This window comes from Pseudorasbora parva, chromosome 18 (assembly GCF_024679245.1).
Source record: "Pseudorasbora parva isolate DD20220531a chromosome 18, ASM2467924v1, whole genome shotgun sequence".
Lineage (NCBI taxonomy): Eukaryota > Metazoa > Chordata > Actinopteri > Cypriniformes > Gobionidae > Pseudorasbora > Pseudorasbora parva.
Genome location: NC_090189.1, coordinates 36,478,442 through 36,497,791, shown reverse-complemented (window position 1 = coordinate 36,497,791; position 19,350 = coordinate 36,478,442). Strand labels below are relative to the sequence as shown.

The window sequence follows — 19,350 nt, the reverse complement described above, 5'->3', positions numbered from 1 at the left end:
ATGCATTTACGTTACGAAGGCATAACTAGCTAGCCAATTGTGGGCTGTAGTAACTAACAGTATTTGCACGATTAGGCGTGCAAACTGATGCAAATATGCTGTAGTTATTATAGTGTTAGGGGCGGGGCCATGCTCAGTGGCTCCAGTGCATCATCAACAGTATTTGAATATTGTTATTACAAGTGGCACCCGACGCCAATTAAGTCTTTAGTGTTAGGGGAGGGGCCAGCCTCAGTGGCTCCAGTTCGTTATAAGTAGTTATGATGGTGTTAGAGGAGGGGCCAGCCTCATGGCTCCAGCTCATCATCAGTAGTTATGATGGTGTTAGGGGAGGGGCCAGCCTCATGGCTCCAGTTCATCATCAGGAGTTATGATGGTGTTAGAGGAGGGGCCAGCCTCATGGCTCCAGTTCATCATCAGTAGTTATGATGGTGTTAGAGGAGGGGCCAGCCTCATGGCTCCAGTTCATCATCAGTGGTTATGATAGTGTTAGGGAAGGGGCCAGCCTCATGGCTCCAGTTCATCATCAGTAGTTATGATAGTGTTAGGGGAGGGGCCAGATTCAGTGGCTCCAGTGCGTCATCAGTAGTTATGATAGTGTTAGGGGAGGGGCCAGACTCAGTGGCTCCAGTGCGTCAGCAGTAGTTATGATAGTGTTAGGGGAGGGGCCAGACTCAGTGGCTTTAGTGTGTCATCAGTAGTTATGATAGTGTTAGAGGAGGGGCCAGCCTCAGTGGCTCCAGTGCATCATCAGTAGTTATGATAGTGTTAGGGGAGGGGCCAGACTCAGTGGCTCTAGTGCGTCATCAGTAGTTATGATAGTGTTAGAGGAGGGGCCAGCCTCAGTGGCTCCAGTGCATCATCAGTAGTTATGATAGTGTTAGGGGAGGGGCCAGACTCAGTGGCTCTAGTGCATCATCAGTAGTTATGATAGTGTAAGGGGAGGGGCCAGACTCAGTGGCTCTAGTGCGTCATCAGTAGTTATGATAGTGTTAGGGGAGGGGCCAGCCTCAGTGGCTCCAGTGCATCATCAGTAGTTATGATAGTGTTAGGGGAGGGGCCAGACTCAGTGGCTCTAGTGTGTCATCAGTAGTTATGATAGTGTTAGGGGAGGGGCCAGCCTCAGTGGCTCCAGTGCATCATCAGAAGTTATGATAGTGTTAGGGGAGGGGCCAGACTCAGTGGCTCTAGTGTGTCATCAGTAGTTATGATAGTGTTAGAGGAGGGGTCAGAATCAGTGGCTATAGTGCATCATCGACAGTTATGATAGTGTTAGGGGAGGGGTCAGACTCAGTGGCTCCAGTTCATCATCAGTAGTTATGATAATGTTAGGGGAGGGATCAGACTCAGTGGCTCCAGTTCATCATCAGTAGTTATGATAGTGTTAGGGGAGGGGTCAGCCTCAGTGGCTCCAGGGCGTCATCAGTCTTTATATAACATTTGAATATTGTTATTACAAGTGGCACCCGACGCCAATTAAGTCTTTAGTACTGTATATCTTATTCACTGCATTTTTGCTCAGTCCAGTTCACATGAGAGAGGAGAGAGTGAGGGAGAAGCGGCAACCGGAAAAATTTTCTCGATCACATGGCTCGTAAACGTCTTTATCAAACAAACACAATGATTTATTTGTTTTTCATCAACCCACGATTGATTGGACTATTATTTTTATATTACACATAGCCCACAAGATCGGACGATATAAGCGCAAACCGCACGTACACACATACATGTACCTTCAGATGTCAACTTGAGAGAGAGAATAGCGGAGCAAGAATGGAATATAATGAGATTCATCGGCCTGCCGGACTTTGCGAGCCCTGGCCCGTACGTGTCTGAGTCCAGCATACTAAATGTATGCTCTGTTAGACACGTACACATAAGCAAAACGATCTACAACAATGCAATACTATCACATATAAAAACACGTTTTACCCACATCGGTGTGTTGCACCATTCCTGTCGAATCCAATTCCAGCATTGACCAGAGATTTGTTTACAAACGATTCCGCAGTGAACTGATGTTTATATGTCTTCCCCATGTGAGCTGGAACTTCATCAAAAATAAAGTTCAACCACTCATTCTTAATATTAGGATCAGAAGGAAGCTTATGCAGCAACTGTGTTCTTCCACAACCAGGAATAGCGCAATATCTTAATCTTCCCGGCATGTTTATTGTTGTTGACCAGCTAGCACGAGCCCTTCATGAGTAGGTGGGTGAGGCTACTGGATTAGACGCGCTGTAGATACTGTATAGGTGGTATTTCGTCGCGCAGTGGCGTAAGTATGAAGCACAGACCGTTTGCTGAGCCTGGTGTCTATAAAATATTTTCTTTGACTAACAAGGAAGTTTTCAGCTCTGCAACTTAGAGGATATTCTTGTAATACCATGACCTTTTATATATCAAAATATCAAGGGAAATTTGTGTTCTCAATTCATCCCCCCTTTAAGTGTATCGTCCATACCTGTGGTAAACCTCACTTCCCTGGACACAAGACGTAGCTCCACAATGGAGAACTGAGGCAATTCCAGTTTGTCTACACCTGTCACAGCATTGTCCCCTCCTTGCCAGAAGAACACGATGTCATCCGTGGTATACCCATCTGTAGAGGTGGTAGACAGTGTAATGAATGTTTACATAGTATATAATTTATAGATACAACCACTGCACGGAACAACAACAATAATACATCTACCAAACATGTTGTTTTGTGAAGTTATACTGCACAACCAACCGGAAGGTGCAGAACAAATTAGGTTATTTGCTTGATCAGTGGTGACAAAATGTGATTTCTGTTTTAATTGCAAAAGTAAATGGTTCTGCTGTTCACTATCTAATGTATTGTCGTGTTCAGTTTCATCACACATTTGTGTTTAATGAGTGTTTAGTGTGCTTCCTTTTTCCTGCATGACAAGCTGTCACATTAGCTTTCTCCATCCACCTATTTTTATGCATATTTTGGGATATCATTATTGTGTTTTGTCTGCGCACTCTGAGGCACAAGTAATTTACTGTATATGAAAAATCAGACCCACATTGTCTTCTCCTGCTGTAGCAACTTACGTTTTTCTTAGTGATATTTGGCGCTAGTTACGATGTTGTTCCCTTCGTCTCGCTGAAAACAGTGCTTTATTTGCAAATGATGTATGCAATATTTTAGTTTTGTGCATGTGGAATTCACAACTTTGGATGGAAACAACTAATGAGGAGAGATAATTTTGTGAAATAGTGAATGTTTCTAAAATAAAAATGAAATACAATAAATATAAAAATTCTCTGTCTCTGCTATTCCAATCACTATTATATAATACTGTAATGTGGAAGCTCATTATCATAAGAAAAAAAAAAACAATTATAAATTGAAATGTGTTCTGCTAAGCACAACATTTAGGCATTGAATACAGGAATTCATGTGAAAATAAGTATTTTTGTATTAAATTAGTATATTTATATAAGAATGGTTTTACAAACAATTTATGCATTGACAAACACTTTTTATATTAACTGTAAAAAAAAATGTGTAGAAAATTGTTGGTAGTTTATAGTAGTTGGTAATGTATGTAGGGAATAGTTCATTGTTTTATGAATGATTATCAAAGAAATTTGTTCTCATGTTTCATGAATAAGGCCAACAGTGCGGTTAGTGACACCAAAGGCATTCAGTTATTGGAAGAGCAAACACTTTTTTTCCAAAGTACAGAAAATGTTGATACAAGCAAATCTAAAAAAATGCTCATGCCTCAGCAGGTAGCATCTGACCCATTGATCTGCACAAGTGATAAACACTAAGCATGAAACAATGTACATGGTGTAATCGTTCAAACATGACCCTAGCTATTTGTCTGGGCTCCACTGATGTACCCGTGATGGACAGGGCACCACATCCTGGTACGACTGACTGATCGATAGTGCAGGGCACCTCATTGATAAACCAGCAAACACTTTCAATCTTACCTACGTCTGTCAATTGTGCCATGAGCTCTCAGTGTCAAACCCCTCTAAGAGCATTTATCACTACTGACACCCAAAGACAGAGTGGGCAGGACGGCAGATATGGATGATTGCTCTAAATGGGCATAATGATTATGTTTGCTTACATTAGGTATCTGTGAAGTGTGACAGAGATAAGAAGTAAAAGTGAAATTGATGAGCTGGACAAGTTCAAACTGCTGTTGGCCACGGTCACGATTTCTACAAGGTAATGTGCTCATAATGTGAGTAAGAGTTGGCATTTGTGTAGTCAAGGGGGACATGTTACTTTTGAAGATTAGATTATCATACTAGTATGATTAATTTCCACAAATTTGTTCTTTTAACCTGTTAACCCTTTTGGGAGAAAAAAGGTAACACTTTATAATAACTTTCATTCATAATTCATTAACAAATGCTAAGCAATCATTAGTTTATATATATATATATATATATATATATATATATATATATATATATATATATATATATATATATATATATATATATATATATATATATATATATATAAATATATATATATATATATATATATATATATATATATATATAATCAATTGCTACAAATATGAGATAATATGCTTGCAAATGTTTACGAATTAACTTATTGAACATTACATAATGATTAACAGATCATTAGTTAAAGTACATTTCTTTTCATATACTACGATCATGCACTTTATAAAATCTACAAATGCTTTTAACAAATGTTTTGCTTTAATGCTTTATTAATTAAAGTTATCATAAAGCTTTACCAGTCTTGACATTACAACCATAATTGTACTCTCAATTGAAAGAAGTCAGTTGGAAGTTTGTCGTCCTCCAGTCAGAATGAAATAATCTTATAACAAAATATAGTTATAAAGCTTAAATGTATTTTAAAGTTTTTAGAAAAGTATTTCCATTTAAAATTTTATGAAAAACAAAAAATAGGAAATTGATCTTGTTGCTGTTTATAAACGCAATGCAGCTAAAAAGACACCTTACCATGTTATATTTCAAATCTTAGGATATCTACAAAACTCTTTTCTGACAGTTTGTTTAAATAAAAATTTTTTAAAAAAGACGACACCATCTTCTGGTACCGGATTTCCTTGTTTGGCATACTATATCCTCTAAAACATTCAAGTGCTTTTAACATACGCAGAGACCAATGGTGGAATGTAACGAAGTACAAATACTTCGTTACTTTACTTAAGTACATTTTTCACGTATCTGTACTTTACTTAAGTAAAACAAATAGTGCATACTTTCTACTTTTACTTCGTTACATTTTGCAACAATTATTATACTTTCTACTCCACTACATTTCTACAACGTTTCGTTACATTTTCTGATCAGTTTCAGGGCTCGAGATTAAGGCTTGCCCGAATAATAATATATAATGTACGTTATAGGCTAATGAATTGGCGGTTGCGCTGTTGAGTCTCGCGCAGCCTCTCAAGGAGAAATGGAAACAAATCAGCCCCGCTCACACAAAGAAACTCAGTAACATACTATATTAAAAATTCAAAATGTTTAGTTTTTATATTTTATAACAGTTAAAAAAGCATCACATGACACGACCAACGAGTGTAGTTTTCCTGAATACCATCACGACAGAAAATGTGACACTGATTTCATTTGACAGTTCCATAAACAATTAATTAACATCAAGTCACTTACATTTTACTGATTGCTTTATTGCTTTTGTTCTATTTCAGCAGAGAAAATATTTCCAAGATCAGATTTCCACATCCGAACCATAACGTATTGCACAGCAACAGTGCGTTACTGAATCAAAGATTCAATGCCCTATTCATAAACCACTGCCTCATTTATGAACGAATCCGCCGTTTGAACGAATCGACTCAATGACTCTCTCATAAGGATTCACCTGCCGCCATCTACTGGTGGTTTGGTTAACTTTTTTTAGTTAAAACAATCTCATAGCATTATTTAGTGCAGTTGTAATGTTTCAGTGTTAATTATTTAATTTGATTGGTAACAGCCCTATTGTATCCTATTCTAATTTAAGAATTAAGAATATAAAGGGAAAGCTGAAGCAAAGCCTATATTTAATAAGATTAGGGGAAAATGTCCTTTATAAAGGTAAAAATATCATAAATATGAAGATTTAAATACATCAAAGCTGATGAGAATGTTGCTTCAGAAAAATGACATTTAACTTTGCAGGTAACCAGAATTGTAAGTCAGAATGTAAACTAGGCAACAGATGGTCAGAACAATTACATTAACCCAAAACTAACTAAATTAAAATGCCACCGCTCATACTGTTTTCTTCTTTTTAATTATTCGAATTAGACTTTAAAATAATACATTTTTATGCAAGTACTTTTACTTTTAATACTTAAAGTACATTTAAAATCAGGTACGCTTTAATTTTTACTTAAGTAAGGGTTGTCGTTGTAGTACTTCTACTTATACCAAAGTAAATATATTTCTGGTTACTTGTACTTTTACTTAAGTACTGAGATTCAGTACTTCCTCCACTACTGGCAGAGACAGCAGTGATGACTTTATGAATTTCTGTACTTGCAAGATATGTATATTCTATATGATACCATTAGTATATTCTAATGATACCATTAGAAATCAAATTTGAACCATGCAATCATTTACTACAGTATCATACATCATGATATAGACCCACTGAGGAACAATTCCATTCAGTCTTTGCTATAGGAGATTTGTCTATGTAAAAATTGTCAAAACTTGTTCAATCTTTTTGACTCGAAAATTGCATTGGTGGAATTGTATTGGCATGGTTTAAATCTTACTTATCTGACCCTTATCAGTTTGTAGCAGTAAATTAAGAGATATCACACCGTTCACAAGTTCAGTATGGCCAGATGGTAATACCTAGAATATCATTTAAAAAAATCAACTGCAAGCGGTCAATCCTTTTCCTATTTAGCACCTAAACTCTGGAACAGTCTCCCTTGCATTGTTCGGGAAGCAGACACACACTGTCATTTTAAATCTAAATCTAAACAAATATCTTTAACCTGGCATGCATATAATACATACATTTCTATTAATCACATCAGATAAATGATTGTTAGGCTGCATAAATTAGGTCAACCAGAACCGGGAACTCTTTCCCGGTGTATTTGTTACATCATTTGAAGAAGGGTGCTAATATCAAATTAGTCTGTCTCATCCTTATTCCGAGGTTACCGTAGTCAGCCGGATCTGGTCTATATCCAGATCAGATGATGGACCTGAACATAGACACAACCAAAACCCAGCCCTGAATGTCATCAGAGACCTAGGCAACTTGACAATCCCCTGTGAAGACCTTGTCAACATGACAGCTATCAGTATAGATCCTCCATATCGGTGTGATGAATTGATCTTCAAGCAAAAGGAACTGGATAAATATTTGAATGCTATCGATCCCGATCTAAATTCTGACTCGTGATGCCGCCTGATAGCCGTGTTTGTTTGTTTGCCAGAGGAAACTTGTCCTTCCAACTGAGCCTGGTTACATCTAAGTTTTTTTTTTCTCTCCTCCAATCTGACACCTGATGTAGTTCGGCTTCCTTTCCACTGTTGCCTCTGGCTTGCTTAGTTGGGGACATTTAATTTTCAACAGTATTATTGATCTGCCTTTACTGGCACTGTATGATAACTGAACTGAGCTGGATGATGGCATCATTTTTTGGAGAACTATTTTATAGAATAAAATAAATAATTTATTAATTGTCTTTAAAACAAAACTTAATTAACACTGAACTGACTTCAGCTGAATAACAGCCAACATGCATAATTTCCCTGTTATCTCTAGCTGCATTTTTATTACCCTTCAAATTGCGCAAATTGAAATTGCGATGTGAAAATATGCCCAATGTCAATTTCGCAAAAACTTCCATATAACGGAAAAAGTTTTTATGCTAGCATGTGGTGAGTTTTTAAGAAATTATAAAAAAAGATAATATATGCTCAAATATATATACATGCATAAATATACTCATACATGGCCACTCCCAAGTGTAGGCCCCGGGACCTATGCATGTATGCGTTTCCCCCAGAGAGCCTTCTTGCACAGACCCTGTGCAGTCAGGGAGGACGAGGAGCAGGTCTTGTTAGTTGCGCCCTATTGTTGCAGAGCAACTCTTTGCCTGTTACGGAGGACAGCAAAAGGGAAAGGATATCTTCAAGCAGAGGTTAGCCCACTGGATAGTGGATGCTATCATCTTGGCTTATCAGTCCCAAGACGTACCTTGCTTGTTCGGGTTGCAAGCACCAGGAAGGAGTGTGGCTTCTTCCTGGGCGCTGGCTCAAGGCGCCTCGCTAACAGACCTACAGATATGTAGAGCTGTGGGCTGAGTGACACCTAACATATTCGCTAGATTCTATAGCCTCTGTGCAGAGCCGGTATCTTCCTGCATTCTCACCCCCAGTGGCCAGTAGCGCTAAGTGCCTATTCTAAGTGTCAGCTTGCAACGCCACTTCCGCCCTCTGGGCTGGATACGTGCGTCTATTGTCTCCAGTTGTGTTCCCCAGAAACAACTAACACTGTCAAGTTCATCCGTCACCCCTGCGGTGTCAGACGCTGTGGCCGTCTGACACAAGGCCTGCACCCGTATGCTTGTGGGACGTGTGTGTAGGCTGGGTTCCATATGTAGCAGTTCCCTCACGGCAACCCTATATGTGTATTCTTCCACGGTACCAGCTACCATACTCGGCTAGCCTGTGTCTTTTCCTTGACAGAGCCTGCTCTGTTATCTCTGGGCGTGTTCTTTCCCCCCTGGAACCAGGTTGAAACCACCCCAGAATGTTGCACTACCATGCTAGGTTAGTCCTTATGTTTATTCCGCCACCAAGCCTTCCCTGAAGGACGTGGCTCAGCAGCGTACCATCTCCCGAGACAGGCATGCTTTTCCAGCATTATCCAATAGTCACACTGAGTGGGTCTTGCAGAAACAGCAGTGACTGACCTCCCTGCTTGGAGCCCTGACTTCCATACCATCTAAGACGGTCCAGTGCGCTCAAGCAGGACGCTGGAAGGGCCAGCCTCCTGCCGTTTTTGTAGGGATCCCAATTCGTCGGTCAGTTTCGACGTACGTCGAGCGTGATTGACTGAAAGGGAACATCTCGGTTACGTATGTAACCCTCGTTCCCTGAAGGAGGGATCGGAGACGTATGTCCCGATGCCAGGTGCTGTGCTTCTGCTAGGAAGCCGAGTCACTAGTCGGCTCCTCAGCAGAAAAAAAGCGGTGATCTACCATTCCACTTCCTTATTTATACCCGCGCTGCGGAGCAGAGCGAGGAATGTGTGGATCTCCATTGGCTTGTTTTTAACACAATCAAAGTAGATTGGTCTCTTAAATCAGATCCCAATTCGTTGGTCAGTTCCGATGTATGTCTCCGTTCCCTCCTTCATGGAATGAGGGTTACATATGTAATTATATGCAAGTCATTTTGTAAATGTAAGTACAATGTAAAACATTTATGTACACCTAATATAAAGTGGGTCCCTGTATTGTATATACAGCACTATATAAATAAATAAAGGTCACATGTAGAACACAATAAACTATCTTCTCTCAGGTGTAGTATGCTAGTATTGCATTTAAAAAAATGCATTTACTAAGTCTATGTGTGTGTGTGTTCACATTTCCTTTAACTTACAGCTTTCAATTTCCAGGGTACAGTTCTGTTCATCGAGGGGGTACCGTCTCAGATCCATCATACAGGCTGCTGTAGTGGTTATTCTGGAAAAAGGACAGCAAGAAAAATAGGAAAAGGAAGATAGAAAAAAGAATAGAGAGAATGAGAGACACCGTTACCTTGGTAACCTTTAGGAAATCATAGCTTAGCCTTGACTGTGCCATGTGAATATCTGAGTCATGAGAAATATTTGCCATCTATTCTCTTATTCTAAGAGAAAAGAAAAAAGGGGGAAATGCAATCATTGGTAGGCAAATGTTGTTTTGTTTTGTTTTTCTTCACTTGGATGCAACTTAAGATATATTGCGTGATTTTAATACTCTAATGTCCTGTAAAAATATGATAAAGGAAAGTTATTAAAAAAGAAAAGAAAGAGTCATGCTGTATGTTATGAAATAGAGCTTAAGATCGAGATTCTGTAAAAAATATGAATGACTAAGATTGTGTCGGAAAAAAAAAAACATAATAAAATGGATGGTTCTGGTCCTGGATTCTGATTTGCAATTACAGTGTTTGAGCTTTGTTAAAATACACAAAAGTAGTAATAGCTACCAGTTACTGTGTGTGTATCACTGCGTCACCAATAGAGGCACCTATAAAAACTATTAACCTTTGTTTACATGGGATATATAGGGTATAGTTTAAAGCAAAATGATGCAATTTGTTTGTTTTAAATGTCAATGTATTGTTTTTGGGACTATATACAGGTCCTTCTCAAAAAATTAGCATATTGGGATAAAGTTCATTATTTTCCAGAATGTAATGATAAAAATTAAACTTTCATATATTTTAGATTCATTGAACACCAACTGAAATATTTCAGGTCTTTTATTGTTTTAATACTGATGATTTTGGCATCTCAAAAAATTAGCATATTTCATCCGACCAATAAAAGAAAAGTGTTTTTAATACAAAAAAGTCAACCTTCAAATAATTATGTTCAGTTATGCACTCAATACTTGGTTGGGATTCTTTTTGCAGAAATGACTGCTTCAATGAGGCGTGGCATGGAGGCGATCAGCCTGTGGCACTGCTGAGGTGTTATGGAGGCCCAGGATGCTTCGATAGCGGCCTTAAGCTCATACAGAGTGTTGGGTCTTGCATCTCTCAACTTTCTCTTCACAATATCCCACAGATTCTCTATGGTGTTCAGGTCAGGAGAGTTGGCAGGCCAACTGAGCACAGTAATACCATGGTCAGTAAACCATTTACCAGTGGTTAGCACTGTGAGCAGGTGCCAGGTCGTGCTGAAAAATGAAATCTTCATCTCCATAAAGCTTTTCAGCAGATGGAAGCATGAAGTGCTCCAAAACTCCTGATAGCTATCTGCATTGACCCTGCCCTTGATAAAACACAGTGGACCAACACCAGCAGCTGACATGGCACCCCAGACCATCACTGACTGTGGGTACATGACACTGGACTTCAGGCATTTTGGCATTTCCTTCTCCCCAGTCTTCCTCCAGACTCTGGCACCTTGATTTCCGAATGACATGCAAAATTTGCTTTCATCCGAAAAAAGTACTTTGGACCACTGAGCAACAGTCCAGTGCTGTTTCTCTGTAGCCCAAAAGTGTCTTGACCTGGGGAATGTGGCACCTGTAGCCCATTTCCTGCACACGCCTGTGCACGCTGGCTCTGGATGTTTCTACTCCAGACTCAGTCCACTGCTTCCGCAGGTCCCCCAAGGTCTGGAATCGGTCCTTCTCCACAATCTTCCTCAGGGTCTGGTCACCTCTTCTCGTGCATCGTTTTTTGCCACACTTTTTCCTTCCACAGATTCCCACTGAGGTGCCTTGATACAGCACTCTGGGAACAGCCTATTCGTTCAGAAATTTCTTTCTGTGTCTTACCCTCTCGCTTGAGGGTGTCAATGATGGCCTTCTGGACAGCAGTCAGGTCGGCAGTCTTACCCATGATTGCATTTTTGAGTAATGAACCAGGCTGAGAGTTTTTAAAGGGGGGGTGAAACACTCAGTTTCAGTCAATCTCATGTCAATCTTGAGTACCAATAGAGTAGTATTGCATCCTTCATATCTCCGAAAAGTCTTTAGTTTTATCATACACTCTAAAAAATGCTGGGTTAAAAACAACCCAAGTTGGGTTGAAACTGCACCGACCCAACAATTGGGTTGTTTTAACCCAATGGTTAAGTTGTTCTTACCCAGCAATTGGGTTGTCTTAAGCAACATTTAACCCAACCACTGGGTTAAAACAACTCAACCATTGGGTTAAAACAACCCAATTGTTGGGTCGGTGCAGTTTCAACCCAACTTGGGTTGTTTTTAACCCAGCATTTTTAGAGTGTATTTATAAAAGAAATATAGGCTGTACCGAGTCTTTCCGGAAAAAAACCGAGCGCCTGGAGGCGTATCGTGTGGGCGGAGCTAAAGAATGACAAGCGTGCAAAGTGGTGACGTCCTCAAGCGTGGACAAACCCATCGCTATCTCAGCTAATACAGATAATGATTTAGAATCAAATCTGAGGGAGAAATAAATTGAACAGGAGAAACGGCAACATCAGGACGTCCGTCTCTGTGGTATGTAAGTTACTGTATTTAATGGCCTCTCCACATTTCTGTGTGTTTACTCGCAGTTTATGAGGACATGATTCGGTTTATGGACTATTGTAATCTAGACCTTAGAAGTAGCAAGCAAAACGGTTTTGCACGTCAGAATACTGTAACGTTATACAGAGAACAACAATGGAGTAACCGTTAGCGCATTTGAATGACGAAGCACGCAATCGTGTCGTTTACTGATGTTTACTCATGCGTCCGTAGCCAAAAGCAGAGACATTTGAAGCAGTTTAAGTTAACTCACCGGCTGCTTCCAAAGCAGGACCGAAGCTTTATCGCTGGGACTGCTCCGTCAAAAACACACTTCTTTGGTATGATTTGGTAAAGTCCTGACAGCAGTGGCGTGTAAATCCATTTTGAGACGCAACTGAAACGATGTTGTGAAGCTTCCCGTCCTTTCTGAGTTCAAATCGGTTCAAATGCAGCGCTGCCTTCCCGGAATGCTGTGCTGAAGCGTTGAAGTCGCTCGACGTTACCCATAGGAATAAAGAGAAGCGCGGCGCCACATAAGTGTTCACGGACGACTGGATCTGCATCTGAGAGACTGTTTACGCCGTGCTCTAGTCACGCGCGCGCGCACCCTACCGGGAGAAGAGCCCGTATGGCCCATACAAGGACCTTCCGCTCTTATTAACGTCAAGTAGACCCATACTCGAAAAAAACTCGCCGAAACTTGTGAGAAACCGGAAGGAGTATTTTTGACACAGAAATACTCCATCAAACGTCCAACATTAGTTTTTGAAACTTTGTCTATGTTTAGGATGGGAATCCAAGTCTTTAACAGTGTAAAAAGCTCAGTATGCATGAAACAGCATTTCACCCCCCCTTTAAAAGCCTCAGGAATCTTTTGCAGGTGTTTAGAGTTAATTAGTTCATTCAGATGATTAGGTTAATAGCTTGTTTAGAGAACCTTTTCATGATATGCTAATTTTTTGGGTTTTCATGAGCTGTATGCCAAAATCATCAGTATTAAAACAATAAAATACCTGAAATATTTTAGTTGGTATGCAATGAATCTAAAATATATGAAAGTTTAATTTGTAACATTACATTATGGAAAATAATGAACTTTATCACAATATGCTAATATATATATATTCTACATGTCACTATTGGTAGTGGGTCGTTATCGGCATTAACGTGTTGCAACAACATGAGACTCTTATCGGGTGACAAAAAAAATATCGCCGTTAATCTATTCTCAAAGTTGGGTTGGGAGCTGGGTCTATACTACGCAAGCTATAATTACTTTCACTTGCTATCACTTTGCTATCTTAGTGCAGATGTATACCTAGCCGGATTGCACTGTAGGGGGTGAGAATAAGTCTTCGAACCTGTGTATGCCTACTGTGAAGTTACCACCACATCAAACGTGACGTATGGAATGTTACTTTGACATTCCATAGTGACATGCTAACATGGATGCAGTTATGCAGCCGCCGGGTTTGCTTCAGGGAAAATGTATTTTTAAGAAGCTTCCCAATGGAAACCTCGACAAGACTAAAGTTTTTTCCATCTTGTGCAATGCAGAATTAGTTTACTGTAGGAGTTCTTCCAGTCTCGAGTACCACCTAAACACTCACTTTTTTTGTCATTCCGATTGAAAGACTCAGTTGACTGTTTACATGAGACGTTATCTGTGGTTTACATGTGCTGACTTTCAGTCGGATTCATTTTGTGAAATGCTGCATCACCAGAAATGTCAACGCTGTCCTCACCAGCAGCTAGAATCAGTTACTGGTTGCCATCACAACTCTCAACAGCCACCAGGACTTATGAGGTTTTATAAAAGCTATTTTTTTGTTGTAAAGTGTAATAATCATCTCAAAAATCATAAAAAGCCCCTGTAATCATAATAGAAAGCCCCTGTAATCATAAGTTTTTCCTTTTGTGTAAGCGCGGCACACGCTCTTCAGTAGTGGAGGCGTGCGCTGTATATCACATCACATAAGGACACTCACTCAAAAGTAATCGGGTCAGGTTGTTTACATGGTGAATTTTTTCGTCTGATCAGTTCAATAAAAGGTTTATCCCACCCCAATTACAATTTAATTTGGTTTGGGCATTTTTATTCCAATTGAGGTGTTTTATGGAGTATTTTAATTCAGATTGGAACCAAGTGCTCCATAAAAACGTACTTATTATTTGGGTACCACACACTTTCTGAATGCCGGCAGAATTCAGAGGAGACATTTTAATCTAGATTAATCTTGATTAATTCCAAGATTTAAAAAAAAATATCTACGCCCACCTCCAATATATATCAAAGATCACAGTATTAAGTAGGCTATATATCTCTCCTTTTTTGCAATATATTGTACATACTTTAAAGAATAGTCTGTACAGTGTTTTATCTTTCTTGTGAGAGAGTTTTATCTTCCTACTCAACACTTTTGAATGTACCTTGTTTACTGGAGTTACTTTGCAATATTTTGCAACTAGTAATTACTGCAAAATTATATAAAAATTGGTTCTTGCAACTTATGTGACACTTTCAAAGTGAAATGTCTAGCGAGTGGAGCTAAAAGTGTGCTCAGTTTCATTTGAAACAGATGAATGTTAGTCTAGAAATATACATCTTTTACCATAGCTTGCCTTACACAGAAGTAGTACCCGAGCAACAACGCACTGCAGGTGCAATACTTAACCGGTGAGCTACAGAGCAATATGTGTTTATTTAACAGTAAGCCCCTGTAATTAATAAGATGTTGCCTCTTTACTGCCTCTAGTGTTCATTTTAACTGGAAACTCTTGTGAATATTATGTATAGCTACCTTTTTTTCTTCTTTTTTTGTGTATTTTTTGGCATGTATTTTCAATGAGCATAGAATGGTATTTTTGCTGTATTAAAGTCCAAACCAGCCTTTAAAACTGTACAAGTTAGAAAAGCTATCAGATATGACTCACATCTTTCATGGTGTCTGCATGTCTCAGGTCAATGAAAAGTGCTCATTAGTGGGTATAATAAGTGCATTTGAGATATGCAAAAGACACAGCCTTGCTGGCTGAAAGAAAAGAAGACCTGATACATTTAATTTTGATAATCAAGAAAGAAAGTTAAAAAATGTGACTTAACAAAGCAAAGATTATGAAAACAACAGCTAGCGGAGAAGTTTAAAATGAAGTTTAAAATCAATGATAAAGAAATTAAATCAGTTCAGGATTTTATCTTCCTCGGATCAAAAATTGACTGAGACGGAAAAAAAACACCCCTGAAATTAAGCGCAACGGTTGGTATGAATAAGATCTGGAAGAGCAAAAACATCACTCAAACTATCAAATGTAGATTAATCAGAACCATAATGTTTCCCATAATGGTGTACGATTGCAAGAGTTTTACATTATGAAAGGGCAATAGAAGGAGAATCGATGCATTTAAATGTAGAACATGTTACAATTACCAGGGACAGCTAGGAAAACATATAAAGATGTACAGGATCACAAAATCAGGGATGTTACTTAAATCTGAAATAAATAGACTGCTCTCTTATTTGGTCATTGTGCATGCAAACTCGCTAGAGAAATCAGTAATGTTAAGAAGGGGATGGCAAATAACTCACTGGCTTGTCATCATCAAAACAGACACCAATATAAACATTAAACAGCTGAAAGAAGCAGTGCTCGACAGTACAGTATATATAATATCCGTCCATAGTGTCGCCAAGAGTCGGACATGACTGAATGGATAGATCAGCAGCAGCAGTAAGTGCACCATAGCCATATCACCTGTAGGCTACAGCACCTAAGCAGCGTTGAGCATGGTCATTATCTGGTTAGGAGACCACCTGTTACAACTGGTAGGATGCTGCTGGAAGAGGTGTTAGTGAGGCCAGAAGGGGGTGCTCACCCTGTGATCTGTGTGGGTCCAAACAATACACTATATGAGACATTAAACCGAGGTCTGGACTCTATGTGGTCTTTAAAAATTCCATGAATATCTCAAAGAGTAGGGGTGTAATCCCAGTGTTTAGGACAAAATTCCCTCGGTTTGCCCTTGGCAAATTGGCATTTTAATAATACCTATTCTTTAAATTGCTATATCACTTTGAGGAAAGACCCTCTGATATGATTGTAAAGTGCTTTGGGTGTATAGTAATACATTGTAAATTGCTATATGAATGCCTGCCTGCCTCACTCTTCTGTTCGCTTTTGTAAACAAGATCTGTAAACATTGTATAAAGATGTAAATAACTTTTTAGATATTCAATATGTCCTTACTGTACATTTTACTATCTATCCATATGAACAAAAAATTATGTTTTGGTACCTGTAAATGTTATGTACTAATAAATAAGGTAGATATCATACGTACAACATTTATAATACTTTTATGGTGCCATTGAGTCCCTTTGGAAACCTGAATGCTCTAGTCCCCTTTCATGAACGCTCCAGGCCTTTATGGGAATCTAATTGTGATTAGATATGGGGAACAATTTGGCTAGTTGTTGTTGGTTTTGGGCTTAAATATATTTCTGAAATCAGGCAACCCAGCCCTGTAGTGTCAGCCATTATACATTTTCCAAAATAATATTATTAATAATATTAAAACGGTAATTTTGGTGGCATTGAGTCACCATATGGCAAATATAAACCTGCCACAATTATTATATTATGCTTGATGTAAACACTGAGCAACTTATGACACCCTGTTTTTTTATTTTTTTTTTTAACTTTACATGAATAAAGGATGTTCTGAGTTCAAAACAAGTTCAATAAAAACATTATAGATTTCCTGACAAAATTATTCAGACTCGTCCATCAGTTTCAAAACACAAACAAATATTGCATTTACAATAATTCACAAGGTAAATCTTTATCCTGGTTAGGTCCACTTTTAAAATGTAATATCCCTTTTTAACCTGTACACTATAATCCTAATGCATGTATAATAATAATAATAATAATAATAATAATAATAATAATAATAATAATAATAATAATAATAATAATAAAGCAATAAATTACAATTTGACAGAAATCTTCTGTTTCCTAATCCTACTAGTCTGTGTACACACAATGCACTAAATCACTAAGTACACAAAGTTCAGAGCACACCAACAACACACTGCAAGAACTGGCTAGATTTAAACAGCTATGCGGAACAAATTGACAATGCTTCAAAACATGAAGCATTTCTCTACACTTTGCACAGCTGCTTTTTGGTACGTTGACAAAATGTAAGTTAGCTTGCAGTTGCTGATCATAAATGCATCTCCCAGCACCCTCAGCATTTACTGTCAAGTAATAATTTGCACAAAAATGAAAAATTATTTACTCACTGTTCCAAAATATATGATATTCTTTCTACCATAGCCCACAAAAGAAGAATCTTTATTCAGCCCTTTCCCATGAAATAACCATGAGTGTCAAGGTAAAATAAAAAATAAAAAACGGTTTGTCTAGTTTGGATCTTAAAAATTGTGTTCACTAAACAGTTGTTGTAAATGAGTTGCATTTAGGACCGTTGCTTTTCACCCTGTATATGCTACCACTGGGAGATATCATTAGGAAACATGACGTTAGTTTTCATTGTTATGCTGACGATACTCAGCTCTATATTTCCTCACGCCCGGATGAAACCTACCAATTCACAAGATTAACAGAATGCATAGCTGATATAAAAAATTGGATGAATAGTAATTTTCTGCAACTTAATTCAAATAAAACTGAATTTTTAATTATTGGACAGAAAAGCTCCACAAGTAGTAACCGAGAATACTGTCTAACACTTGATGAGTGCTCTGTCAAGCCCTCGTCGTCAGTGAGGAACCTGGGTGTGCTCTTTGATACCAATCTTTCATTTGAAAGCCACGTTTCTAGCATCTGTAAAACCGCATTCTATCATCTTAAAAATATATCTAAATTACGGCACATGCTTTCAATGCAAAATGCTGAACAGTTAGTACATGCGTTCATGAGCTCAAGGCTAGATTATTGTAATGCTCTACTGGGTGGTTGCCCTGCTCGCTTAATAAACAAACTCCAGCTAGTCCAAAATGCAGCAGCTAGAGTTCTTACTAGAACCAGGAAGTATGATCATATTAGTCCAGTTCTGTCAACACTGCACTGGCTCCCTATTAAACATCGCATACATTTTAAAATCTTGCTTATTACTTACAAAGCACTAAATAGTTTAGCTCCCCGGTACTTAAGCGAGCTCTTAACGCATTATACCCCATCACGTCGATTGCGGTCTCAAAACTCTGGCCAGTTGATAATACCTAGAATATCTAAATCAACTGCAGGCGGTCGATCATTTTCCTATTTAGCTCCTAAATTGTGGAATAGTCTTCCTAGCATTGTTCGGGAAGCAGACACACTCTGTCAGTTTAAATCTAGACTAAAAACACATCTCTTTACTATGGCATACACATAGAACATTTTTAACTTTCATTATTCAATTCAATTGACTGATTGTTAGGCTGCATTAACTAGGTCAGCCGGAACCGGGAACACTTCCCATAACACCTGATGTACTCGTTACATCATAAAAAGAGTGACATCTACGCTAATGTTAGTCTCTCTGTTTATCCCGAGGTTTATCCCGGATCTGGGCCCTGTCCGGATCGGATGGTGGACCTGCCTGGACATGACCAACGCATCCTGGAGTGTCTGCTGAGCCGTGTCAAATGGTGTCTCCTCCGAATTTGCCTCACTGGCACGACATGCTCAAAACCCGTCTTCGGCGCAATAATTCCGATCTTTCATGTATTCATACTCTTGTGTAATTGACGCCCCATCCTAAATAAATCTGTCTCTTCCGTGATACCCTGAAAATTTTGAATAATCCGATCTAATATGATTTCCGACCTGTAAGGTTGCCAGAATAATAATCTTACACGGTGTGTTAATAGGCCAGAGGAGAACTGGCACCCCGACTGAGTCTGGTTTCTCCCAAGGTTTATTTTTCTCCATCATGCCCCGATGGAGTTTTGGTTCCTTGCCACTGTCGCCTTTGGCTTGGCTTGCTCAGTTGGGGACACTAAAAATATGATTAAAGTTATTCAACTTATTATACAAATAAAATATATGAATTAGGTCTTATTTAATTCTATAAACTATAATACTGATCTGCCAACATTGTCGCTATATGATAAATTAA

General features: G+C 38.7%; 1 protein-coding gene across 2 annotated transcripts in view; it reads right to left on the bottom strand.

The window, feature by feature from the left end:
* gabrb4 (gamma-aminobutyric acid type A receptor subunit beta4) overlaps window positions 1-19,350 on the bottom strand; it is a 119,001-nt gene that overhangs the window by 13,990 nt on the left and 85,661 nt on the right. For both annotated transcript variants that reach the window (XM_067422782.1, XM_067422781.1), the window contains exons 5-6: window positions 9,631-9,713; window positions 2,468-2,605 (exon numbers count right to left, since the gene is read on the bottom strand). In XM_067422782.1, the coding sequence (XP_067278883.1) occupies window positions 2,468-2,605; window positions 9,631-9,713 (221 nt within the window). The remainder of the gene's footprint in view (window positions 1-2,467; window positions 2,606-9,630; window positions 9,714-19,350) is intronic.